This window comes from Onychostoma macrolepis, chromosome 17 (assembly GCF_012432095.1).
Source record: "Onychostoma macrolepis isolate SWU-2019 chromosome 17, ASM1243209v1, whole genome shotgun sequence".
Lineage (NCBI taxonomy): Eukaryota > Metazoa > Chordata > Actinopteri > Cypriniformes > Cyprinidae > Onychostoma > Onychostoma macrolepis.
Window position 1 is genome coordinate 5407719 of NC_081171.1, and position 27008 is coordinate 5434726.

The window sequence follows — 27008 nt, forward strand, 5'->3', positions numbered from 1 at the left end:
ATTTTTTTCTTCAGTTAAAGTGCACCCAACTCAAAACGTATACAATTTATGCATAACTGAAAATCAGTGATGAAAACAAGTGGTCAAGCCAAATATTAACAAAATTTATTTTACATACAGAAAAAAAAAAAAAGATTTACACAGCAGGTAAAATTAATCTCAAGACCCATGAGAGGAAAAACTGATAGATACAGCTTTCTGATGGAGAAGGGTGGGCGGGGGGCACAGCCTATAAAGACAATTTTATAAATAAAGCAAGCAAATTATACCCAAATCTAAATAAATACCAAAAACTGTAAATGGAAGCAACAAAATGGGATGATTTGGTTTCTACGTAGTGTTTATGCAAGCTATAGGGACCTGAACAAAAGAACTGAGTTTATCTTTACAACTATTCACAACTACAAACCAGAAATTCTATTTGTTCCTTTGAGCTGTGAGACTTAATTTATCATCAAAATGGAGACTCAGGTCTGTAAAAATCTATACAAAATAGTAGTCTAGAAATGCAGCTGAGGTACAAAACAAAAAACAAAATGCACCATTTTGAAATTGCAGACAAAAACACAATGCTTTTTGTCCTGAGTTAATATGAACACAAAAATAACTTTTCAGAAAACAGTGCAAATATTTTTTTTCTTCACAGCAGTTGTTTTACCCTTCTCCTGCTAGTGAAGGACTTATACTTTGCTCCATAGGATTAAAGGCCGATTTATACTCCTGTCACTGGCTGTGAAGATAAATGCCCTTTGATATCTGGCGCTTGAGTGCCGTTTCGCCTGCACACTGCACATTGCAAATAAAACTGAACAAGAGCTAGGTAGAATTTTTAATGAGTCACACCACACTGGAATGTTCATGAACATTCCACAAATGCCACGGAACATAATGAGACAGCGGATTATGAACTGGCCTTCAGTCTGGGCCAGTTGGTGTATGTGTGGAAGACGGGCTTTTGTTTACATCCGTGGCCGTTTCTGTGGAGGGGTCATGCGTTCAGCCAGGCCGAGTCTCTGAAGCTCAGAATGGAAGAAGGCCTGGAGCCGTAGACCGGCCTTTGCTTCGTTGGTGTTACTTGGGTTGTACTCCAGACAGTTGGAAAACATGAGCTCCACATCCTTAATATACTCCGCTATGAGATTAATAACACAAAAGAAACCACATTTAGCAATGGTTTATGTTGTGCGACTCTTTCAAGACGTTAAAGTGGTTTAGATATGGTTCATTCTAAATTACGTCTTGATATACTCAAGTGGATATTTCAACTTGTTTAAAAAAAAAAAAAAAATTCAACCTTCTATTCTTACCAGCAGTTTGGTATTCACAGTTGTTGACCTTTTCCCTGATTGTGCTCAAGGCGATGGGTTTTTTGATTATGTCATAGTAATCAGGCACCTGGAAAAATATGTGCAATAAAAGTAGTCATTAAAACCATGAAAATAACGCCTCAGTGTGGGATAGTGAGATGTCACAGAACAACTGCACAGATTATTTAAGAGTACAGCTGGTCGTAAAGCAACCATTAATGGGAGCTCCATGGCCTTGTTACAGAGGGGTATAAGTGTGAAGTGTGAATTCTAAATGCACTACCTGAGTTCTGGACACCAGTTTCTTGAAGGGCCAGCTGTCCTCGTGTCTGACCAGGTCCACAGTGAGCAGCTCACAGGCTGACAGCTCGTGTACACCTAAGTTTCTCACTGAGCTTCGACGGTTGGATGAAGTGGTGGTTGGAGCCAAGACGATCTTGGTTTTTGGGGAGACCTCTGCTGGAGAAACAGCAACAGACCACAATACATGTGAACAAGAAGTCTTAGAGAAAATGAAACGGGAAGAATAATAGGTGTCTGCATCCAGTTAAAAATCAAGTATGCCATTTTTTTCAGTTTCAATTTCTTCAATCCAAGCCCAATATTAAATATGGGGAAAACATTGGCATTTACATGGAATTTTATTCCATTTCATCTCTTTTTTTTCATACTGTATCCTATGAAACTTTATTTCTGCCAAGGCAATTATGTCTTTATCTCACAACTGTGACTTTTCCTCACAAAAAGTGGATCTGAGAATAAGTCAGAATTGTGAGACAGTCTCAATTACCTTTTTCATTCTGTTCCTAAACAAGGGGGAAAAAAGAATTACAATGTCAGAATTCTGAGTTATTAGAATAACCGGTTGCAATTGTGAGACACAAACTCTCAATTCTAAGAAACAATGTCAGAATTGACATATAAACTTGCAATTTCATTAAAAGTAGTCCGAATTGTGAGATTAACATTTTTAATTTTTTTTTCCATGCCAGAAAAAAAAATTGTGAGATAAACATATAATTAAGACTTTTATTCAAAATTGTGAGTCATAATTGCTTTTTTTTTTATTTTTGTATTCTGTGGCAGAAACAAGCTTCCATAGTATCCTACTTTGATGTGATACAATAAATCAAATTTCCTTCGTTAATCTGATTTTTTTTTTTTTTGTGAATTTACTGATACTCCTTACCAGTGATGGGTCTCTTCCTAGAGTCTGTATTTTCTGCTGCAGGACTGGATTGGTTGGATTTGGCTGTTGTGCCATTAGCGGCGGGCACCTCATGACTAAGACGAGCACTGGAGCGGCTTCCTGCCCGGGGAGGAGGTTTGCCATTAGACACCTGGGTGGACTTCTTCCCTGAGTTTTTGGAGCCTCCTTTATTAGCAGGCTGGCCCTGTTTGGGTGTGCTCTGCTGCGAGCGAGGCGTGGAATGACTTGATTCAGCCTGTTTTGATCTGGTGTTCAAACGACCTCCTTTATTGCTCTGGAGAGGAAGTTTGACTGGAGCCTTCTTGGACACACTGTTAAATAAATGAGAAAAAAGAAAACAACTTTCATGATCTCCTTTTGCATGAAATGAGTAAACCGGCAAGAAAAATGATCAAAATCAAGAAAAAGCCAAGTCCACTAACTCTTCCTCCTCTGACTGTTCTTCTTCTGACTCATCTTCTTCCTCTTCTGATTCTTCTTCCTCCTGTTCAGACTCCTCCTCGTCCTCCATTTCTTCTTCAGAGTCAATAGAGGAACGCTGACGGGAGTTGATTCTGTGGGAGCGCTGTTTGGGGCGGCACTCAGGGCAGAACCAGTCTTCAGAAGGAACAGCCTGTAAAACAAGTTAAGGAAGATCAAAACTTTCATCTTAAACTTTCGAGATTTTCTATTTACAAACAAATATACAATAATTTATTTACAGATTGCTGATATACATGTCTGTTTTGTCCTTGGCTGCATGTGTTAGTTTATACATACACACTTTAAATCTGCATGGCAAGTCAGGGTTTATGAAAATGAACAGTTAATAAGGTGTCCACTAAATAAAGCCTTCCAAAAACTATGGTTCTCACCTTCAGTTTTGGCCGAACACAGAAGATGTGATAGCCTCTGTCACAGGCATCACATAGAAGCATGTTCTCAGCGTCTCCTTTCCTACGGCACACCTTACAGCGGGCGTTGAGGATGGATTTGGCCCAGACTACACTGCGCTCAAGTGTGGAGAGATGCAGGAAGATCTGCGACAAGCTGGAGCAGGCCAACAAAGACTCACGCCAGCGTTCTTGCACAGTCTTCATCTGCCGGCCACTTTCACTGCCATCTGTTGAGGAAAACAGGTTTAGTAATGATAAATTTAAACCAACATGTGCTTAAAGAGAAAACACTTTCAGTTTTTGGTAAACAAGAAATTTTACCATCTTTCTCACTGGACTGATCGTCATCTTTCTTTTTATCCTTTTTCTTCAACTTCTGGTCTTTCTTGGCATCGTCATCACCTGATTAAAAACAAAACATTCAGAAATAAGAGCCTGTAGATTAATGAATTAAAAAATGAAACAACCATGTTCCTACAAACAAAATTGTCCATATAGTTTTCAGGAACACACACTTAAGCCGTCTTTTCTTTGTCTCCGACATTTGAATACGATTGTCGCATTCCTTCCCCTAGTCGTGGCAGTTGTACAGAACTTTCAACTTGGTCATGAAGCAACCATTACCCTCGGCTTATTCCCCATGGTAAAATGAATGATTTTAATGAATATAATGAATATCTCCACACAAAACAACCCCAAAATAAAAACAGTAGGGCTGGGTATCGCTTAAAAATTTTCGATATCGATAACGATACCTCGAGTTCGATACAGGTTCCTGAACGATACTTTTTTCGATACCAATTTTATGAAATCAGTTTTAACAAGATTACATGGTCTCAAAAAAAAAACTTTGGTTCTATTTTTTCAGCTTGTTGACATTTAAACAGACTCAAAGCCTCATCTCCTGAGCCACTGCATAAAGGAACAAAATATATCCAACACAATAAATCAGGTGCAAATAATTTTAATAAAGTTCAAATAGTTTACACATCTGTTAGGCTACATTTACAATAGTGCGTGTTCATTTTAAAACGCATAGCTCAGACAGAAATTGTTATTAAATTCTGGCGTAGTAGGTCTAATTATTTGAATGCATAAGAACTTAGTTTATTCAAATTTATTCTTAAAATAGCCTTATGAAAGGTTTTATTTTTCCTCAGAAATTCTGTGTTCTGGTTTTCAAATGAAGGCATAAAACATTAATTTAATTTATCTTTAAATTATTGAAAATCAAAGTTTATTTATTTATTTATTTTCGCAAACAAAGGGGGTTTACTATTAAAATTAAAACACGGAAGAAATGTTGTGTCATCATTACTTAAAAAAATAAAGTTTTAATAATTTTAATAGCAGCCTAGTAGTAACAGTATGTACATTCTGCTGAACAATAGTTATGTATTTCTGCCGCAGTGTCTTCCCAGTTAAACCAAACTTTTATTTTGACGGGTTGCCGTGAATACCTTTACAGTTTTGTGTGTATATGATATGACGCTAGTTTAACTCAAATCAAATGGTAAAATGCTCATGAAGTGACTCTCAGAGCAGTTCTGGAGATGTTGTTCATGTTTATGTCCTCATTTAGTGAGACGGCAGACGCTGAAATAACCGCGAGCGTCACGTGCGCTTCAGTCTGTGTGTAGTAAACAAAACCGCTTGATAGAGAGCAGACTGCTCCTTACGCTTTCGAATCGCTCTCGCGGATGTCAAACACTGATCAATCTTCGCCGCGTCACTTCTAGTCGAACACACCTAGTGCTGCAGGCATATTGGCTCACTGACGTTGATGAGATTAACCCTTAGGTATCGAAATTTGGTACCAAACGACAAGACGTTTTTCGATACTCGATGGTATCAAGGCAATTCGGTCGGTGCCTCAAAAGTATCGAACTCGATACTCAGCCTTAAAAAAAAAAAAAAAAAAAAAAAAAACTGTAGTTTTTAGTAGGTTTTATGGGGCTAATCAACATTAATAATGATAAAATAATTATTTCTGCCATAATTATTCTAAACCGCCATTTTACAGAAATTGTGTTTACAGAAAAACATTAAAATGCATTTTAATGCATCGAATCTCAAATCGGATCAGAAGTTTCCGTATATGCATATGATTGGAATTCCACGCAGATCCCGCACAACTCTACATTAGAAATGACTGACTTCCGGTCTATTGCTTGTCGTTTGTCGGAGATAGTGGAAAGGCGGCTTTATACCCTCAAAGTTTCAGAAGAAACCACAGAAGTAACAGATCTTACCTAGCGGAGCTTTCAGGAACTTGCGCTCTATGCCCTGCTCTATCTGTGCAAGAGCCTGTGCCAAATAGTGGACAATGTTATTAACAGGCTGTGGTGTGCTCACAGTTGTGGACGTGGCACTCTGACCCTCTGCCTTCAATTCTTGCAGCCTAAACATGAGAAAAACACCATCAATTTGCAGAATTGCAGACACTACTGCAAATTTTTAGCTTGTAGGAGCATCAGACTTTGTTTGTGCAAAAAAAAAAAAGTACACAAGTGTCAGATACTGAAGTGAAATAACCTGTCTTTGACTCTGACGTGATTCTCATCAATTTCCATCGGCTCCTCTTCTTCATTGGTCAGCCCATTCTCTTTAGACTCAGGATTTAGCAGTTCATAGTTCCCGTTTTCCAGTGCGGCTCTCCACGAGTTTCTGTCCATCACCTTTTCAGGGATAAGAGGGGAAAAAAGTCAGGTTACCATTAACAAAGATACAGATCAAATCACATCACAATATAAGAAATACAATGTTTACAGCTACGGAATGTGCTCGACACAATCAACATACTTTAATTGCCCCCAGAGTTCCCTGATATATGCGGTCCTCAATATCCAGTAGTAGATCTCTGAGACGATTCTCCATGAAGCGCTCAGCAGGTACAGTGCTTTGTGGGTAAGATGGGCCAGCTTTTGGCTTTAAAGTACTGCCTTTGGTCTCTGGCAGGGATTCATCTGCATAATAAATGAAATGTAGTACAGTTTGAAAAAATTAATAATTCATTTTTTTCTATTATGCTTATCAAGGCTGCATTTATTTGATCAAAAATATAGCAACAGTAATATTGTTCAAATGTTTAAAATAATTTTATTTTTTAAATGTATTTAAAAATGCTATTTATTCTTGTGATGACAAAGCTGAATTTTCAGCAGCCATTACATCAGTCTTCAGTGATCATTCTAACATGCCGATTTGGTGCTCAGGTATCATCAATAATTACTGTTATCATGCATTATTAATGGTTCAATTATTAAAATGATCATACTCATCTGCAACAGATATCAGTATCGAAAAAAGTCCCAGGCACCAAACAAAAAACAAAATGTAACATTACTCAAGAACCTGGCTCCAAAAATCCCACACTACCTGAGTGATGGTAACGCTGAGCAGCTTTGCTATCCATCAGTTGAACAATGCGCTCCTTCTCCTGCAGCAAAGTCTCTTTAAGGCTGCTTTCTCTGTGTCCACGAGGGTTCAGAGCCTCTATGAGCTGCTCCACCTCCTCAGGTGTGCTGTAGAAGAACCACTGATTGGGCCGGTTGACTGGCGGTGAGTTGTTCTGGACCAGCACCAGCTCCTCAGTGGTGGCATCTGTCTTAACTGGGCTCTCGGCTGAGAAAAGCTCTTCTATTTTGGGTTCGGGAGTAGGACGGGGCTCTAGCATGTCCTCTGTCAGGCCAAAGAAGTCCTCCTCGACAAACAGTGCCCCAGCAGAAGGGAAAATCCAGTAGCGGTGATAAAGGCGGTCTCGGCCGAGAGGCAGGATGTAGGTGCAGGCCATAGCTTTCTGAATGCGCTCCAGGAGTTCTCTCTCTTTGAGCTGCTGTTGATGTAACTCCTCTGGGCTCAGACTGTCTTTCGTTTCAACCTCACCAACCTGCTTCTCTTTTGGGGTGTCATTTGTTTTCTTTACTGGAAAACAAAAATAAAGGAATTCTATAAATATTTGCAACAGAATTTAAACCATTTCTTAGAGCAAGCAAGAACTGATAAAATGTCATCTTAAATGCAGTAAGTCACTTTGGATAAAAGTGATTAATCATCAAGTTCAACATCTTTCATACCACTTGGCATGTTGGTTTATTAACTATTTTAGCTATTTTTTTTCCCTTTCAAACAGCACGCACTGATAAATCGATCATAAGACCAAGAATGTATCAAAGTAAACTGATGCGATACTTCTGCTGATACCTTTTTTAGATTTAGCTGGTTGCTCCTCCTCATCCTCAGTGTTTTGCTCAGCATGACCTTCCTGACTTTCTGTGCTGGTGTCCATCTCCTCCCTACAACCAACAGACAGAGACAGGTTTAATCAAATATGTGGACTGGAATGTAAGCTGTGTCCCAAAACCCAGGGAATGAATATTGAGAAAGGATTATTGGTTCAGCTTACCCTGCCACATGTTCTCCATTTCTTGCCTCCTCTTTGAGTTTTTCATGTTTTTCTTTTAATTTCTGCTCCTGTTCCCTCAGCTTCTCCTCCTTTCTTTTTCGAACCCTGGAATATGGAGATGCAACTATTCGTTTCTAAGCTGCTGATAGATAGGTATAGGTCTATGTGTTAAACCGTAGTCAGTTTAGATGCCATATTGAATTTAACACGGATGAAAACAAGGCTGTGAGGGTTAAGACTTGGTTCTTTGTTAATCAGTACGTTGTTAAACAACAGTACATCCATTGAACATACTCTACTTGTATCCCTTACAGCCCCGTTTTCATTTCTGTCAAAAATATGGCACTACCCTAACTCTACGGTCTATGCCATACCTCTCTGCAGCTTCCTCTCGTTCCCTGCGATGCTGTTCAGCTTTAAGCTCTCGCAGTTCCTGCTTGGCAGATCTCTGCTCGTCGGCATTGTCTTCTATAAAGTCTCTTGTAGAAACCAAAGTCAGCAGCTTTCCACACAGAGAATGCAGGATCTTTAGCTTCTCTCCTGAATACACATGAAACAATATTAGACATACTGAAAAATCTGAAAATGTTCATTTTCTTTTTAATTCATTTCATTCTGTTTATTTATTTTATTTTAAATTATAACAAAAAATAAAAGAAACAAACAAAACACCACTAACCAGGCAGCAGGTCATAGACAGCAGTGCAGGAGAGCTTTTTGAGCAGGTACTGGTTTGACAGACGCAGCTCCACACACGGGTCATCTGTGGAGCCAAACCCACCCTGTTTCTGGTAGCGAAACTTTGCATTGGTGGACATGCAATCTGCCCCCGAGGCCAGGATGTGCAGCCTCAGAATCTCAGTGAGAGTACAGCTGTCCAGATCCAACTGCTTCAGACTACAGCCTATGCAGAGAAAAGGAAGAAACATGGTTCCACTGGGTGTTTGAATTTACTGAAAGTGCACATTATAAGTGTATATACTGTTCATAAAGGCACAAAGCTAAAATCATTAAAAAGTGACCACAGGTGGTCAAAGACAGTACAGTCATATTTCAGGGTACATTATCTGACCTTGGTGCAGTTGTGGCCAGGCAGCAGCAAGAGATGCCACAGCGCTGATGGCAGACTGTGTGGGGTCAGCGTCATCCTCCAGAGCTTCACTAAGATCTAAGAATAAAAACCACAGTCAAACACACCTGACTCACCAGGATACTGAAGGTAAATAACATAACACCTGGACTTTCTAGTAGTGGAAAACTACTAGAAACTACTAAAACTACTGAAATTTGGCACTATAATTAACTGAAACCACAAAAAGTGGTCAAAAAATTCTTAAAACTTATTTTAGTAAGTTGCTGAGGCAATTTATTTTTGTTTACTTTAAGTTGAAGTACTAAAATGACTAAAATAGGGTTGGGCCAATAGACCAGAGGTCCCCAACCACCGGGTCACGACCCACTACTGGGCCGTGGAAGAATTGCTATTGGGTCGCAAGAACATTCTGGGAAAATGTGTAACCTATAGATATGATCATATGACACACTGTTATTTATTGCGCGTTAATGATTGTTCTAATTATTCAGTATTTTCGTTGTATGCGATTGATATGGAGTAGCAATTTGACGATTTTATGTTAAATTAATATACGATAGATTGCTCTGAACTGTCTATATTAGGGGTTAAACGGAGCGCAGCTGATCCGTGATTCCCACTGTTCGGCACGCATGTTATTTCGAGATTAATTTGGCAATTTACACATGCAAGCAATTTTAAACCACAAGAAGAAACAAAAGAGAACTCAATTCGTTACTCACATGCTGTTCTCACACACAGCCAAAGCGCGTACAAGCATAGAGACGTGTTTCAGACAGCGCGGAAATACCGAGTTGATTCCTCTTTCGTGTCTCCCTGCATTTAAGATATCAACCCATTCTGTAAAGTTGTATTATTTATACGCAGACTGATGAGAACGGGTTGAAGATACATAGGCTTCACATAAAATTGTCAAAAACCCTTCACGGTGCTTTAATTAATTTTTTTTTATTGTTTCTTGCTCATCTGAAAAATCATCTGATCTGTGACTCAAAAACCTATGGGCAATTCCATGCAAGTCATCCTTACCATGAAAAAATTAAGTTTTTACCAAAAGAATAAAACCCTGTTTAACTTGTACATTTAGGTCTGTATTTTACTGCATTAACGTGCTTTAATAGAAATTTGAAGGAAATCGCCATGTTTATCCACCACATGAGGGGTGCACCTAAAGTAAAATTACATTTTCATTCGACTGTATTTCATGTTTTCAAATGAGACCTCAAAGACTTCCCTATTTTTTTTTTTTATGTCAACCGTAAGTATTTTGTAGAAAGATGGAGGCTTGTCTGAAAAATAAATAAACTCACTTTGTCTAAACAGCGATGATTTCTGGATTTATAAGGGCTAGATTTATGAGGTCTGGATGCTTCAGTGCTGTATCACGTCCATAACATTTTAAAGATTAAGTTTATATCTTATAGTAATTATTAATGCAATTAACTTGAAACTTTCTGTACAAAGCTAACTTATGGCCATGCTAATTATGATCAACAGTTCATCTCCTTTCTATGCTCTTATCCACCATAAAAATGCACTACGGACGTGACCGTTATGGACGTTAGATATTAAATCATATGCATACTGGCATGCATATTTACCTCTTTGCTGATGACTGATAGCCTGTGTATGTTTATACTGCTGGGATCGGTTTCATGCTTTCTATATCATAACATTTTAGAAATGAATTCATTTTAACATGTAAGAAATTGCATTCTCAACGAGAACGTCGCAGAGATTGAGCCTAAGACTGTGCGGGCCAGAAATGCACAGGCGGACTGAAGGACAAATCGTCAAAAGATACATTTGAGAAAGTTATCTTATTTAAACATTCAATGCGTTTCAAATAACTTGTGTCTCGAGTCTATCTGCGCTGCATTCATTCAGAGAGCAAGATTTTGCATGTTCAGCGGCGCATGCTGCTGCTGATGCTGTGTGTGACGCGCAAGAGATGTGCTGTTGGTTTGCATCATTCTCTTATTTGTCTAAATATTTTTTGGTTTTATTTTGTATCGTTGCATGTTAATGAATTCACTATGCTATGCATATGCAAAATGTGAAACTGCAATCTTATTCGCAGTCTATAGCATTTTATTACTATTTGTACAATAGCCTATATATTCAGTACATTTAACTTAACCTGTTCTGTATCTGTGTTATTTAATGCATAAGCGATTTATTAAAATAAGTTTATGAGACTCATTAAAACAAGTTTATGACTGCGATATCCGTTTAATCTTGATCAACAACAATGATCAACGAATTGGAGCAGCATGTTAGGAGTTAGATCATTTTAAAATGTCAAATAGCCTTCAATTTGCAGGTTATAACTGCATCTGTCTTGGATGTAGACTGGTGAGGATTTATTTTAATGTGGATTCCAACCTCTAGCGTTAACCTATAGGCTATAAATGTGCTATATTTTTGGACCGTGTTCAAGTGTTTGTGTGGAATATCAATTGATGCGCATGCATGTGCCTCGCCTGTGCGATCACTTGCATTTTTTTTTCCTGATAATGAAACACCTTAAAATCAATTCTAAACTAATTAGAGGAAATTTATGTAAACGAAAACATACAGGATGCGCTTTCTGCCGTCTCTGTGAACTGGAGTGCGTCTCCAAAAAGAACCAAAACTCAGCATGTGTGTCTTAAATATATCTATAGAAAGGTTGAAATGTCTACTTTTAAACTAACCAATTTAAAACAAAATTAAATGTATGAAGGTTGCATTTCTCCCTAAAGGAGCGTCCAACGGTCCATGGAGATGAGAGTCAGCACTGTGAATTTCTTCTTGCAGCCGTCAAGAAAACATTAGTTTATTAATAAATAATTAAAATGTCTCCTTTTTCTATACATTAATAATCATTAGGCTACTTTTGCCTGTGCCTTGTGGCAAATTTTATACGTGTGCTTGAGTGCGGAATATATTGAAGCTCATATGGATTAGTAGGTCTATTAATTTAATATAAAATGCATGATTAGTTGAATAGCCTAATGGCTTAAACAAACGACTAGTTAACTAGAAAAATCTTTAGTGGGGGGCAGCCCTATTAAATACTCACTAGACGTCTCTGTTAAAGTTTTTAAAGCATTTTTATAGGTTTTTTCATAGTCGGATGAATTCCGCTTTCAGACTGGTCACGTCCGTAACGGAGAGATGTCATGTCCGTAACATTGATTTTTTCCTCTGAAACACAAAAACGAAAATTTCAACAAAATTGATATTTAATGCTTTGTAAATAGCCAACCCTTCTCCATTCGGCAGATGTTGCCTCTGGGCTGTGCATTTGTAATTCGCAGAAAGTCTACAAAATATGTTGTTTGTCTCCCAGAAACTCGTGTTATTTTTTGTCACATCCGTAACGCATGCGTTTCCCCCCCCATTTAACATATAAAATAGGGTTATAGACTGATAATTTTCTGATGTCTGGACTCTATTTTAAGGGGTTTAGAAAAATATAAAGAGATTTAAGAGGTTTAATATATTGGTAATAAATATAATTTATATTTCAGATTTTGACTGCAAATGTCACGTCCGTAATGGTGGAATTGCCCATTTTATACCCTAACCTAACCCTAACCCTAAACCTAACCCTATATATATAAAAATCCCCCCTTCACTTTTGAGATTCGTGATCGCACGTACTCTGTTTATACTATGGAGCGGCAGTACTTACCACACATTTTACAAGACTAGATGTTTGTCAGTTGTGCTCGGGATCTGCAAATCATTCACCATCGTCTCAAGCTGGTCGCACACTGTCAAGTCTTTAAATTGTTTTGAATCATTGCTAGGTGCCGTGGACAGATGCCGAATGGCGCCGCCGGTGCGCGTACGCTCATAGAAAATGTGTTTGAATTTTAAAGATGTGGCGCCGCGCTGCTCTTCCTGTCCAGTGTGCGACCAGCTTCAGTCATGTACTGTAATGTAACAGGCAATCGTTATTTGTTTTCCTTGCCGTTCTGAATACAGAGTTACGCTTCAGGGACACCCCCTAACTCCACCCCCCCGCGCCATCGCGATGTTTCACTGCAGACATTGTCCGATGCCAATTTTGTAGACGTCGCCCAACCTTAGACTAAAACTAAAATAAAAATTAATGAAAATTATACAGGCATAAAAAAATAATAAAAAAGGCAAAAACATTCAAAGCAGCAACTAAAACTAACTAATATTAAAATGAAAATAGAAAAACAAACATGACTTCCAAATAATAAAAAAAAAAATTAATGGTATCTCAATGACACAAAAATAACACTGCTCTGAAACTTGCACAATTTTTCCAAATATTGAGTATATACTTTTCCACCCTGGCATCAGTAAATTATATCTGTCTGTTAGATTTCATATGACAAAATTAACTTTTCCCAATTTGAAGTATCTTCTTTGTAGACTCTATTTTAAATAAGTTTTTTTGACCTTTGGTGTCCGCTTCCGCCACCTGGTCTTTGGCCACTTCCTCCTGTTCCTCTGCCAGAGCCTGGAATATAGCCGAAAGGAAGAAGAATAGCAGTTCACAGAGTGGCCCCTCAGGATCAGAGCCCACCAAGGCCTCCTCCAGAACTTCTGTAAAAAGCAAAAACCCTCATCAGGAACGTTTAAAAAAAATATTGCCTCTGACTCCAAAAAATTAATTGTAAAAGAAATACAATTTGTAAGCTAGAAGGTTATTAGGAGTCAGTGAGTGGGAATGCCATAATATCCCATGGCGTAATGCGTTTATGAGCAGTAAATGTATCTTACCCAGTGTTACGCCATCAGGGAACTCATCCTTTAGATCAAACAGCTCTCCAAATGCATTCAGGAACTCAAGTACCATCAGAGCATCTCCAAACAGCTCTGGAGGAAGACGGGTTTTCACTGGAAGTGGCTTCGGCAGCTCCTGAAGACAGGCAAATTTCAAAATAACATTTAGTTTGCTGCTTATGTATGCATCCAAACAAAGATGTGTTTTATAGTCTAAGGGGGCATGCTTACCTTAAGGTCATTACACTCCAGGTCCTCTCGAGGTTTGCTCCATAACTTCAGTCGTTCTGCATATTTTTTCTTTTCCTCCTTTAGCTTCTCTCGTTCCTGAAGCACATCACAAAAGTATAACGGGTGTAAAAATTGCTCTGACATTGGGTTGAATCAAAAATCAATTCCGATTCCAGAATCGGATACTTAAGGTCAAGAATTGGATACTTGTTGTCAAATTAAAATTTCGATTCCACCTATCCATTCCTATGCAATTTTTTCCCCCTTCATCAGTGAGGACCAGACCTAGCGATCTGCCAGGACCTTATTCGCTAATCTAAGCGCTCCAAAGTTTGGCTACATTTGCGATCAGAAGCCAAAAAAGCTAAGTATAATATCGGTGATAGCTAAACATGTTGCAAGAGAGGCGTCACAACCAACATGACAAAGCACTTTAATTTAATAGATTGTTATAGATCGCAAACACGATTCAAACACCAACGTGACTCTATTCCTGAATTACAATAGGTGCGTTTACATGGAGCATTGTAAAGTCCAATCCGAATGAAAATGCTCCATATAAACACCTCAATCGGAATAAAAATGTCCAAACCGAATGAAATTGTAATCTGTTTGAGAGGGGTGGGATAAACCTTTCTATAAACCGAACAAAATTATAATCCTGCCATTATGTAAACTGAATAGTTTATTTGTTCCATTTAAGTACAGTAAAACTGTGTAATATCAGAGTATAATTCATTTCAGAGCTGCATTACAGAGGTTCGTAGCCTACTGTTATTTTATCCCTTAATGCATTAACATTAAGAAATTAGGGCGATATGATGATGTGTTGATCAACTGGCGGAGATCAAGCTATATTGGTTCTGTGTGTAGTACGATAAAAGATGGTATGACTTTGTGTTCTGGCCACGTGACTAGCGCTCGAATGAACGCAAGGGATTCAAATATTAGCTGTTTATTCTAAGCAAGTGCAAGCAGCTATTAAAAATATTAATGCAAATACAGGCGTTTTTTCCTCTGGTGATTTGTATTTGTCGTCATGTAGGCTACTACCTTATCCGATTAGATAACGTCTCATGTAAACAGTCCACCGAATCCTTCAATCTGAATTATTTTAATCAGAATGACAAAAAAAGTCTACATGTAAACATGGCTAATGACTCGTCTGTTTCATTCCTCAAACTTTGACGTGTGCGATCAATGTTGTGATCACTTGGTTTGTCCGTGCAGCGTATGATCACACCAGTGTGATTTGAACATTTGAATTTGCATTCGCACTGCTGTTGACCTAAAGACAGCAGCTGTCATCCGTCATGAATGAAACAGCGTCACAGTCTTTTCAATCATAGTATCATTATTTCTGTGTTACAATCATTCAAATCACAGAAGTACTGGGATAAAAGTTTATAGTTCAGATATAAACTCTGATGTGTAAGGTAGTGATTAAAATAGAGTAAGTCACCTTTTGAAAGTAATTTGGCACTTCAAATGAAGATTTATCGATTACATTGTTATGCCAGTAGGTGGCCAAAAGGGCCTGTTAAAATGTCTTTGAATCATTCAAGAGATTCTTTCAAGTAATGAAATTCATCCAGTAATGAAACAAGTACATCTTGAGTGAGTCATTGAATCATTCATTCATAAATTAAATGAGATTTTGTTCAGTTGTCTAATGTTTTTCCTTCAGAATCATGAGAGAACCACAACTTCCACTGGGAAGAAAAACAAAACAAAACAAAAACATAATTTATCCAGAATCATGCGGTTCTATTTTGCACACAAACAGCTCTTAAAGAGTCCAGTTTTTATGTAGCCTGTTGATTTTTGTTTATGGTATTCAGCTCCAATAAATGGTTTGCAAAAAAGAGACACAGGATAAATGTTTGATATCATTATTTAACCACATTGGAATCTAAACTGGGAATCGAAAAGAATTGGAATCGATAAGCTGAATCGAAAGTGATAAAATTCAAACGATACCCAACCCTACTCTGACATATGTAGGACCAGGTATGAGTGAAAGACTGGAGATAAACTTAAAATAAGTAAATAAATAAATAATAAAAAAACCTTCCAACTCACCCTCTCTTTCTCAACCTTCATTCGCTCCTTCTCCTCTTTCCGCCTCTGTTTCTCCTCTTCTACTATCCTCTTCATCTCCTCTCTCTTTTTCTCCTTGTCCTCTTTTTCTTTCCTTTTGGCCTCTATTAGATCTTCTCTTTCTTTCTTGAATTTTTCTTCATAATAAAAGCCATGCAAAGAAACAGCAAATGTATGCAGAATCAGATGCATTGCATAACTGACTACATGACAAGTCTAGTCAGTGTATAACTTATTTTGCATTTTAGACTTACCCATGGCCATCATCTGTTCTTTCTGCTGCATCAATTTTAATTTCTCCTCAACATAATTAACCTAAAATTGGGAAACAAATTCTCATCAGAGAAACAGAATTTAAAGCATAGGTCCTAAATTCTACATCAGACTTAAATTTTCTCTTAACAAATGGCATGCCATGCTTTAGTTGCCTGAATGAAGACAATCAAGTTGCAAATGTTACATGTAAACATATTTAAGCACACAATAATACAGACCTCAGTTGGAGAGGCATCATTAGGACGACGACCTCTGCCCTTCCCTGGTGGACTGAAGGCAAACACTGGGGGCTCGTCCGGGAAGAAGTAGGAGAAATTGTGTTCGGCTAACTTATATTTTAGAACTGTTGATGGCTGTAAACAACAGTAACCAGATAGGGAAAAAAATCATTTAAATTGAAATTATTAATTTGGGCAACCTTGATAACTACAGTCTAAATATCCATTACATTTTTGTGTTTCATTGTTATATTTACCTTGAGTCTGATAGTCCCATTTATTGGTTCACAGTGCTGTTTAAGAAGTAGCTTCAATCTGTCTCGACTAAAAACGTTCTTTTTACGACTATATGATGGAAAAGCAATAGGAGAAAAAAAAATTATCAGCGAGACTTTACAATGAGTAACAAACAAGAGAAACAGACAACTATGACATTTATTCATGAATTTATCTCTAGCAAAAAGAACATAAAACTCACCAAATTTGAGCAGCTTTTACTACTAAAGGTTCACAACCCTCTGGGCTGACAGGCTGAACTCTGTATTTAAACGAAGATGGACTGGTGGCTTTCTTCTTCTTGCTTTAGACAACAAAGCATAAAACACAATTTAGATGAAAACCGGTACAAGCAGATACATGAGGCATTTCATAGAGAGAAAGTTCTGAGCACTGACCCATTAGTTGATGTTTTGGGAGAAGTGACTGCGGGCTCCTCATCACTGTCACTGATTACAATTGAATCGCCCTCCATGTGATGTTTGACATGGCCGTTGACTGTGCCATTGGAATGGGGAGGCGTAACATCCAATATTTTGCAGGATTGCCTGTTAAGCATGGAAATATTAAAATAGATTAAACAAATCTGTGTGCATGCGTTTAGTTCCAAATGGAAAAGTGTGAACTATTAATATTTATTATTCTTCATAAAGAACTAATGAAAACTAGACTTAATCAGACAGCCTGGGAACCAGAATTTTACCTCAAATTCTAGGACAGGGGTGCCCACACTTTTTTGTGTGGGGTAGGGATGTTCATTTTAACCGTTTAACCGTTAACCGACCGATAAGAATTTTGACCGATTAATACAATCAGTTAAACTGTTTAAAGTCACTTATTTATTTATTTATTTCTGTAGTATATCAAGATATTTTAACAGGTTTAATGCATGGTTAAAATAAGCTACGTGTATAAAATAAATAAATAAATAAACGTTTTTTAGAGAAAAAAAAAAAGGTCGCCTATAAGTCGCATTTTATTATTTCATTCAGAAATAGGCTGACGCGAATTACAAATATTATAATAAACACTGTAAACATAGCTATGCTATTTTAGTTCCCCTCACTCCACAACAAATCCTTTAAAAGCCTATAAAAGAACAAGAATTAAATGTAAAAAGCTATAGCGACAAACCAAAACGAATTAAGGCTCAATGAAACTGAAACCAATGTTGGGTCTCTCGTCCTTTTAGTCATGAAGATAATCGGAATTGTAAAAGGTTAGGGTTGCTTGCTGCTTTTTGCGCATGTAAAATTAATCCCCGGAAAACAAATGTTGGTATTTTTAACGGGTCACAGACACTTATTCCTTCTAATTAAATTTTAGTTCTAATTTAAAATAATCTTGTAGGTTAACGGTAAATAATCGGTTAAGGAGCGTCGGTTGTCAGTTAGGAAAATTAACCGAAATTAACATCCCTAGTGTGGGGATCTACTTTTCAAATGAGAAACTCACAGAGATCTACCAAATGAAAAATAAATAAATAATAAAATACATATACAATAAATAGGCTTATAAAAAAAGCTTGTTGGGATGTATCTTTATATTGCATTAATTATTTTTTAATTTAAAAAAATATTAATAATAAAATAATGTTAAATTCTTAGTGCCCCCATAGAACTGTGCCTGCATTTACCTAAAGCAGTGGTTCTCAACTTTTTTAACTCCAAGACCCCCTCCTCTCCAAATCAATACGTAAAGCCCAAACTTTTCTATTCACTACAACCTATGTATTTTCATGCAAGTTTTTTTTAAACAAAGCAAATTCAAGATAGATTTATTAAACATTCCATGTTCTTTTTTGCAAACATACTTCGCAAACATGTCACTGATATTCTACACAACTTAAAAAGTAAGTAAAAGTATGTATATTCTGAACTCAGCGATCTGAAGGCTACTCGATGCCACAGTGAATAGTTCCTCTGTCAGAACAAGCTGTTTGGAGCGTTTGATAACCATATGTACATGAACACCACTGATCCTCACAAACTTCTCCAAAACACGCAAGCATCCGTTATAAAACACTCACTGTATTCAACTACGTGAATATATTGAGCTGTATTCAAGCAGAAATTATGTTATAGTGATCAGTGCGCCGAGAGCGTACACACATACACGGTTCGTTTGCGCATCAAATAACGGACACAACGCGCACCTAATGCACGATCCTGTATGCCACTGTAATCATCTTTACCTTGATTACAATCGTCATTAGGGATGGGCATTTCTGATCATATTTCATTTCGAGTAATCCACAGGTTTGAGAAACGAGTACTCGATTAATCGGGGGGTGGAGCTTAAGCAAGGGGCGGGGCGTGTGCGTCATAGCGACAATTTTAATTAAAGCCCTGTTAAAAACGTTGATGATAAAACTATGACAGAATTCAGAAAATAATTAAATTAACACAGATTATTAAAAATCACCATCAATAGTGGTTAATACAGTAAACATTTAAAAGAAATAACAGTGTGAGGTGAAGCTGAAGCGCTTTTTTCTACATGAGGCATTGTATATAAAATTAATCACATAGCCTAGATACACAATATGTAAATGTTATATTACAAATTGTATTTATCTAAACAAAATGCATGTGAGCTTGAACTGCGTGCCAACCAGAAAGTAGTGGATGCGCTTCTCCCGTTACAGGGCGCTTTAAAACAATGGCAACTAAAGCAAATTTTTAAAAGAAATTTTAAATTATTTAAAAAAAAAAAATTATAAAAAAAAAAAAATTTTTTTTTACAGTATTATCCCCATCAATATGTGTGTCTTATTATTTGTATAAATATTTTGAATCAGTTTTTAAAAAGATAACCTACCCTTTTCTGTTTTATAAAACAAATAAAACACACGTTACTCTGCTTTTCAGTTATTTTATTCAACTGTTATTTTTAACTAAACAATATTTTACTTCAGCGGCATCTCAACAGCTGTGGATCAAAAAAAGTTTTTTTGTAAAAGGTTCGCAAAAATAAAGTTTAATACAACTTCACCAAACGACTGTTAAGTAGCCCATAACCTAACGAAAATTAGAAGCCAGCATAATTTCGCTGCGTAAACTTAAAATAAAAATAGCCTGAATATTTTTACCACAGTTATAAAACTTAAAGATTAGGTAACATAACATTTCTTTCAAAATGATCAGTCGGTAAAGGTAAATAAAATAAAGCCGGCATAATTTAACTATGCTGCTTAAAACTTAAAACAAAAACAGCCTGAATATTTTACCATGAATGGCTAATAAACTTAACATAAGGACTACATATTTTTATTCAAAAAGATCAGTCGGTCTGCGTGCTCAGATGAAAGCCGAGTGCGGAGTCTATTTACAATTAGACCGGCGGTCTTTTAGGTAGTTGGCAATGTTCACAGCTGCGTCTTTCCTCAAAACCTCGCGTCTCTAATACTACTAATACTCTAATACTAATAATTTTTCGTATAGAGCATCAATCCTTGCAGTGACCGTTTTGCGCGATGGGACAGTATAGTGGGGCTCAACGTAATTCATTAAACGTTTAAAACCTTCACCTTCAACAAAACTAATAGGCAGCAAGTCTTCTGCTGTCATTTCTGCTATTAGCTGCGTCATCTTCTCTGCCCTGCCTGTGTCGCATTTCTGTCTGATGGTGAAATCTCTTATGCTCGTCTGACTGCTGGTAGTGGCATCGGCATCATCTGTTTTTTTGTGTTTATGTGCAAGATGGTAATGTATCGAACTCGTTGTAGAGTTGTAGACGAGTGTGGCGCTGCACATCTTACACTTGACAGTTTTTTCATCAAGTTTTTCAAAGTGTTGCCAGACAATGCTGCGCGCTTTAGAAGCCATATTCGCTCTGTGCTCCGGTCTTGTCTCTAGACCACAACTTCTTGCAGCCATAACCAATCAAATATCAGACTACCGCCCAAATACCAGCATAACCAATCAGAAAGAATGAAAGTAGTTTAATAAAAAAAAAGAAGCATTTTTAGAGCCAATCGATCATCGTTTTCATGCTCGATCGCTGCTGATGCGTTCGAGTAATCGATTAATCGAGTACTCGTGCACATCCCTAATCGTCATCCATTAAAACTTTAGGCTACTAGTGTGACACTGGCTTCTTTTATCCAGCCAAGAGCTGTAGTTTGTGTATCATATGCTCATACAGCGGTTATGAGCCGCCGTTCAGTCTGTATTTCACACAGCACGATGAGGAAAGGTTTGCTGGTCTGAAACACAGAATACGTTGAGAGGTGGTGCTGTTATTTATTTATATATATTTTTTACATTATCATAGTCATAACATTAGTATATTATATATTAGTTTTAAGTTGTCTCGCGAGAACCACTGACCTAAAACGCGATCGACCTATTGGGCACCCCTGTTCTAGGACAAATAGTATGTACAGGTAAAATGTTTTAAAATCTACTTTAAAGAGCAGTTCATAAGACATTGTGAAAAACGTAAGGCTATCTCTAGGTCTCCCAGAACAGCCATTTATATTACCTTATTTCTATAAATATTATATTTATCCACAATGTAGAAAACACGTCTCATCATTAATTTGCAAAAAAAAAAAAAAACTCTAAACATACAGAATCAAGCAGGCAGTTTGGGTGTGATCTATCTGACTGACTGGATAAGACAGCAAGACTCAGCCAGACACAGACAGCAGTCTTCCTACTTGTCTTCCAAAAAAAAAAAAAAAATCCCTCTCCACCCCCTGTCTACCAGTGGGGCTCCATGCTCCCTCACGTCTGGTTGTCTCTGCGAGCTCTGATGATGTCAAGGGCAACTCCTTGCATCAGTGCAGCCAATCAGGTGGATTCTCTAAGCTCCACCCTATCACTTTATGTTATCTCCAAATAGCAAGGTCAGCTTGTGATGGCTGACTCTGATCCTCTCCTACAGGACTCTGATACACTTCCCTTCAACAGGCAAGTTTCTGGTCAAGATCAGGCTAGATTATTTCTATGGAATTGTGCTAGGTTAGCATACTTATTTTCTAAGACTTGATAATGTACTGCATACAGAGCTGCCAAGGACTTTTAGAGCTCCAAAAGAGCTTTGTCTAGAGGAGGCAGACAAGGGTGGAGACACATCGATGAACATCTGGGTGTTTCTCTTCTGTTAAGCCATGGTCTTTTCAAAACAGTGCTTTATACAGGACTATTGTTCATCACTATTCACATACTTTCTCTTTAGCACAGTTGTGGATCATCTACATAATGGTTGTTCTTTCGCTAGTAAAAAATAAAAATAAGTAAACTCTTGTCCTAAAATTATTCAAAAGACAGATCTTCAAAGATTTAACCATTATCAAAAATGGTAAAATTGACTTTAAATTGACTGAATTTTCAGCACCACACAAAAATAAACATGCATTGCAACCGGTACAGTCCAATATGCAACATATGACCCAGTCAATCTGTTGAATCTGCTTTTCCTGCATAAAGAATTATGAGGTGGCCGCCTCAATTTTTAATTTGCTACCTCTGGCTGTCGACAAACTCAGACAGGCTGTCACGTGCAAGCGTCACTGAACAGCACCCATTAGGGCTTTTAGTCCAAACGTGTGCATATTTATAGAAATACTGATATCTTTCACATACTCACTTTACATTTCTTTAGACAGAATCATCATTTCTATTCATTTTCCACTGTGATCTGATGAACATTAGTGGCTTCCAGTGGCGTCTCAGTATGTTTTCTCTTCAGCAATCTCTGTATTTGAATCATCACAAATACGATGATTCAAATCAGTTGAGATGTTAAATTAATCGCAATACAACTGGGGGTATGAGTTTATATGAATGTATCTCTGAGGGGAACTGAAAAGTTTAGATGGCATTTTCTTTTCATGTTACCTCTGTATAATGCATATTAAAAGTAGTACTAAAGCCTCGTTCAAACTGTCAGCCCCAATCAGATTTTTGTGCAAATCCGATTGAAATCCGATTATATTTAAATAGTCTGAACGGCAACGAACTACATGAAATCCGATTTGTGCAAATCCGTTTCGAGCTACATTCATATGTGGTTTGGAATCCTATTCAAAATCGCATTTCTGGAAATCCGTTTCAGTCTGACCGTTCAGATCGGATTTAGCGTAGCTTTTTCACGTCCTCACGCCATGTAAAACGTAAACACGTCAGACATTTTGGCAGAAAACATGCTGAACATCTTTGCAGAAACAAGTGTCATTGCGAAGTGCAAGTCAACCAGAAAAAAAAAACAATATACTGCTAGTATATGTACCTCTTTGTGTTTTGAAAGTAGAGGAGACAAAAAAAAAATAAATAAACAAAGTAGCGGAGACAGCAGCACAGAATAAAGCCACACATTCAAGCCACTGCCTCACAAGATGAAATATAATACTACAGTGCAACTGTGACGGTAAGACATCTGTATTGCTGTTACTGTTGTTTTTAGCGTAGGCATAACAACGCAACGGCATTACCATAGAAACCAATGTACATTCAGTAAAAACGAAAAAGCGCTTATGGACACACAAATCGGATATGAACAGTTGCGATATGCTGTGTTTTTGTCATTTGACACATTTCAAATTCTCAAAAGAAATACGCAACATTTTCTCCAAGCAATAAAAAAAAAGGACACCTTTTCATTTAGGCCTAAAATTTCTTTTTTGTAGAATTTTTTTTTTTTTGAAAAATTGTATCGTGAATCGTATCGCAATTGTGAGTTGAGCAATTGTTACTTCCGTTACACTTCCGTGTTGTTTTCTGTACACAGCAAAACCAGAGAAACATTTCTACACACGAAACATGAAGCTAATAAACACTAGTGTAACGATGATGCTAATGTAAAGGTGCGTTTCCACTGGCACATAGCGAGCGCAGCGGAGCAAGCGTTTTCATTCCTATGGAAGTTGAGCATAAGCGCTTGCGCGGTGCATTATGGGATTGAAAGCAGCGCAGAGAAAGCGTTGAGAGCAGCCGAGAGAATCAAAAAGTTTGGGCATTCCTCGATTTCATGCAAATATCGAGCGAAAAATGCCGAGCAACAACCAATCGCTGTGAAAAGAAGATGAAACGCGAACAGGGCGTAAACATTGTTTTCAGAGGCGTGCTCTGCCGTAAATTTGACATGCATGTAAAAAGTGTTTGTTTCCGCCAGTTAAAGGGTAGGTACAATGTGAGCCCATGATCAGGATGGTACCAACTCTGCCTCATTTTGTGCCCATATAAACCCTGGAATCACTTAAAAAAAAAACTAAGAAACAAACACAAAAAAAAAACTCACAAATTCACATTCACATGCTAACAGATTTGAATCAGTCTGAATGATGTATACTATAAACTCATCTGAATCAACATCTGGATCACTGAACAGCAAGTTGTCTTTATTTCCAGTGATATCTGCCTCAAAATTAACCAAGTCAGTTTCGATACTGATGGCTATTCAGATAACAACATTACAGATATAAATTTGCCACAGAGTTTGTAACAATAAATTCCTATTGTTTTAATGTAAAAACAGCTTATTGCTTTATTCATAAAAAGTCTCATGGCCGATTCTCATGGAGCTCAGGTGAATTGCCCTGGAAGACAAACACTACAATGCATACCGTGATTCATGTTGAGGAGTTATGAGTTACAACAGTATCTCACCTGGCAACAGAGCGACTGACAACATCCACAGTTTCTCCAGGAAAGAAGCGCTCCTTGACATATGCATACACATCATCGCATATCTCATGCAGACGTGAGCGGTGCGTAAGTGCTGTCAGGTGCAGAAGGGGGACGAGCAACGCATTGGGAAAGTTCTGAAGATTAAATCTGGCTTTCCTCTCGCTCTCCAGGGCCTCCTGGTAGGTCAGGCCGGGCTTCCCCGTCAAGGCACAGCTCCATACAAGACTGTTACACAAAATTGTCCTCTCAAAGAATTCTCTGGTAAAACAAAAACACAATGCGTTATGTTTTTAACTATCCTGACACCTTTTCGATTTACACAGATATGAACGTTCTACTCACAACTGACTAATGAACCTGGTCAAAAAGCTCATGTTTTGGGGAAAACAAATAACAGAGTGGAGATTTTACCCAAAATACATCTATTTGTTTACAATCACATCTTTTGTTTTTTCAATTCAAGTTATTCATAATCGAACCTGCTATAAGTAATAACTTACCAAATAGACTGTTCGTCATCAAAAGGAGACGATATTTTAAGCTCTATTAACACACAATTACACACACATACGCAATACCAGTCAGACTACTTTTAGTTTTTATGCCCAAGTAGTTGGTAGCTATAACTTAAATGACTTCCCATTATCAGTCATATATATATATATATATATAGGATCAAAATTATTTAAAATTAACATGAACTCTTGGTTTTTATTTCTAAACAGTTAGAACTCATAACTTACTAATGAAAGCTCTTACACACAATTGGTATGCCATTCATATTCAAGTTTAACAAATAGGCAGATGCCCAAAATAAAGATGAATATCAATTTATGACCATTTCGATTTTAAAATAAATACAAATCATAAATATCATTCTAATTAATCAAAATAAGGATCGCAAAGCACATTAAGCTTTCACTGTTGTCATTTAGATATTGCGTTAAAAAAAAAAAAAAAAAAAAGAAATAAAACAATTAAAAAATGTTTTTGTATTCAACAACTGATCTTAATTCAGCATTTTTTTGCTTTAGGATTATATATCCAAGTAATTAGTAGTTGTAACTCAGTAAACAGACCTAATGATAGTTCATACTAAAATGATAATCTGTATCCTACTTCATACATCAGCCCAACATGACCACTTACCAAAACAAATGTCAACTTCTAAGAGCTGATGACAGATGAGCACCGAAACCAGTTCAAATAGTCGCAATTAAGAGTACTACATGGGCATCATAATCTTTCCCATTCTAGCCCCAAATAACCAGTAAGTCAGTTTCCCAAGGCCTGATGAGAAGTGACACCAATATAATAATGAAAGAAGCTGTAAAACTCTTGCCTCTAACGAGCAAACACACTAACAATAGCAGCGACCACGTTTTAAGCTACAACATCCTGTGTGTGGATGAGATCTGTCCCATCTCCGCTAACACCCCCCAAAAACACCCGATCAGGGGCTTCCCGGGGACATCCCACCAGCGATATGACACTATATAAGCTCTTATAACACATCGACAGACAGTTTTATGAATTATTTCACTCAGTCTGCTCTTTGTATCGTGGTTTAGTTGGCTAAACTGAGCTAACTAACTAGCAGCCAACTCTGTTAGCAAAGGCCTCCAACTGACACCTGCCGGGTGTACGAAGGGGGAAACCCTAAGTCTTTATAAATACAAGGTTATTTCACACTAGGGGTGTTGGGATATAAGTAAAGCTGGTTTAAGATATCAAACCAAGATATATGTAGGTCGGTTAATGTTTTAAGTATGAAAAGTAAAACTTTCAAGCGGGCTGTCACTTCTCTTGTTAGTTTCTGGTGCTTCTGTTGTTGACTGGCATCAAAGGGGAAGTTGAAATGAACAAACAGAAATAAAATGAAAATTCCTTACTCATAGGTCCTGAAGATTTCATGTGTGACTCTACAGAGGAAGACTTCTTCATCGGGTCTGAGATCAGCGGGCGGTTTCTGCCTCACGAACGGCTTTTTGTGGAGAAGCGGCATCTTTCCTTTCTCTTTATCTTTCTCGGAGACTTTCAAAAACAACAAACACAAAGGGACAATTAGAAAGTAAGAAAATGTCAAATTAATACGGGTCCATTAAAAGTCACGACTGTAAGACTCGTCGAAACCGGTTGAAGTAAAACCGTTAGGATTTCAAATGTAAAAAAATAACGATATTCTTCAGTCTTTGTTAATGACACGCGCTTCCCGGGTGACGTTCAAAATCCAGCCCACATGTTTCGCTTTTTTATTCAAACCGAATATAAAGCACACGCTTGGTTCATATATAATAAATGAGCCCGATACATAAAAGAGGAATTATGATATTTACCAAATCTATGATGTGAAAAAGATAATCAGCTCCGGAAGAGAAAGAAACCACAAGAGTATTAGAGTATGTCCCACTTCTCCGAGCGGGGATAAGCGTGTTGACGACAAGTTTTGATCCGCTCTAGTTCACTTACCCACCGGGTAGCGCTGGGGGTGGAGCTTCCACGACAATTCTGTCATTCCATTGGGCGGTATGAGCGCCAATCACGCCTCCGTAGCCAATAGTGGGAGTCGAAACTGGAAATGAGTTTTAGTTTTTCCACAGATGCTTCATGTATTTTGAATGACATTATTTTAGG

General features: G+C 37.5%; 1 protein-coding gene across 2 annotated transcripts; it reads right to left on the reverse strand.

Annotated features, from left to right (window-relative positions):
* Nucleotides 1–83: 83 nt before the first annotated feature.
* Nucleotides 84–26862, reverse strand: baz1a (bromodomain adjacent to zinc finger domain, 1A). Of its 2 annotated transcripts, none has more exons than XM_058749351.1 (28): nt 26711–26862; nt 26267–26408; nt 24354–24632; nt 17139–17288; nt 16943–17044; nt 16722–16809; nt 16465–16599; nt 16225–16285; nt 15953–16107; nt 13871–13966; nt 13637–13775; nt 13313–13459; nt 8870–8965; nt 8477–8701; nt 8172–8337; nt 7798–7902; nt 7596–7687; nt 6771–7316; nt 6195–6358; nt 5928–6070; nt 5645–5793; nt 3714–3794; nt 3372–3619; nt 2940–3130; nt 2497–2828; nt 1591–1763; nt 1308–1395; nt 84–1132 (listed from the first exon to the last, which is right to left on the reverse strand). In XM_058749351.1, exons 2-28 carry the CDS (start codon nt 26377–26379, stop codon nt 960–962), a joined length of 4437 nt encoding a protein of 1478 aa, XP_058605334.1. In that variant the 5' UTR covers nt 26380–26408; nt 26711–26862; the 3' UTR covers nt 84–959. The 2 variants fall into 2 exon arrangements, with proteins under 2 accessions (XP_058605334.1, XP_058605332.1); XM_058749349.1 differs by having other exon boundaries at nt 1591–1766.
* Between the last annotated feature and the right edge of the window lie 146 nt (nt 26863–27008).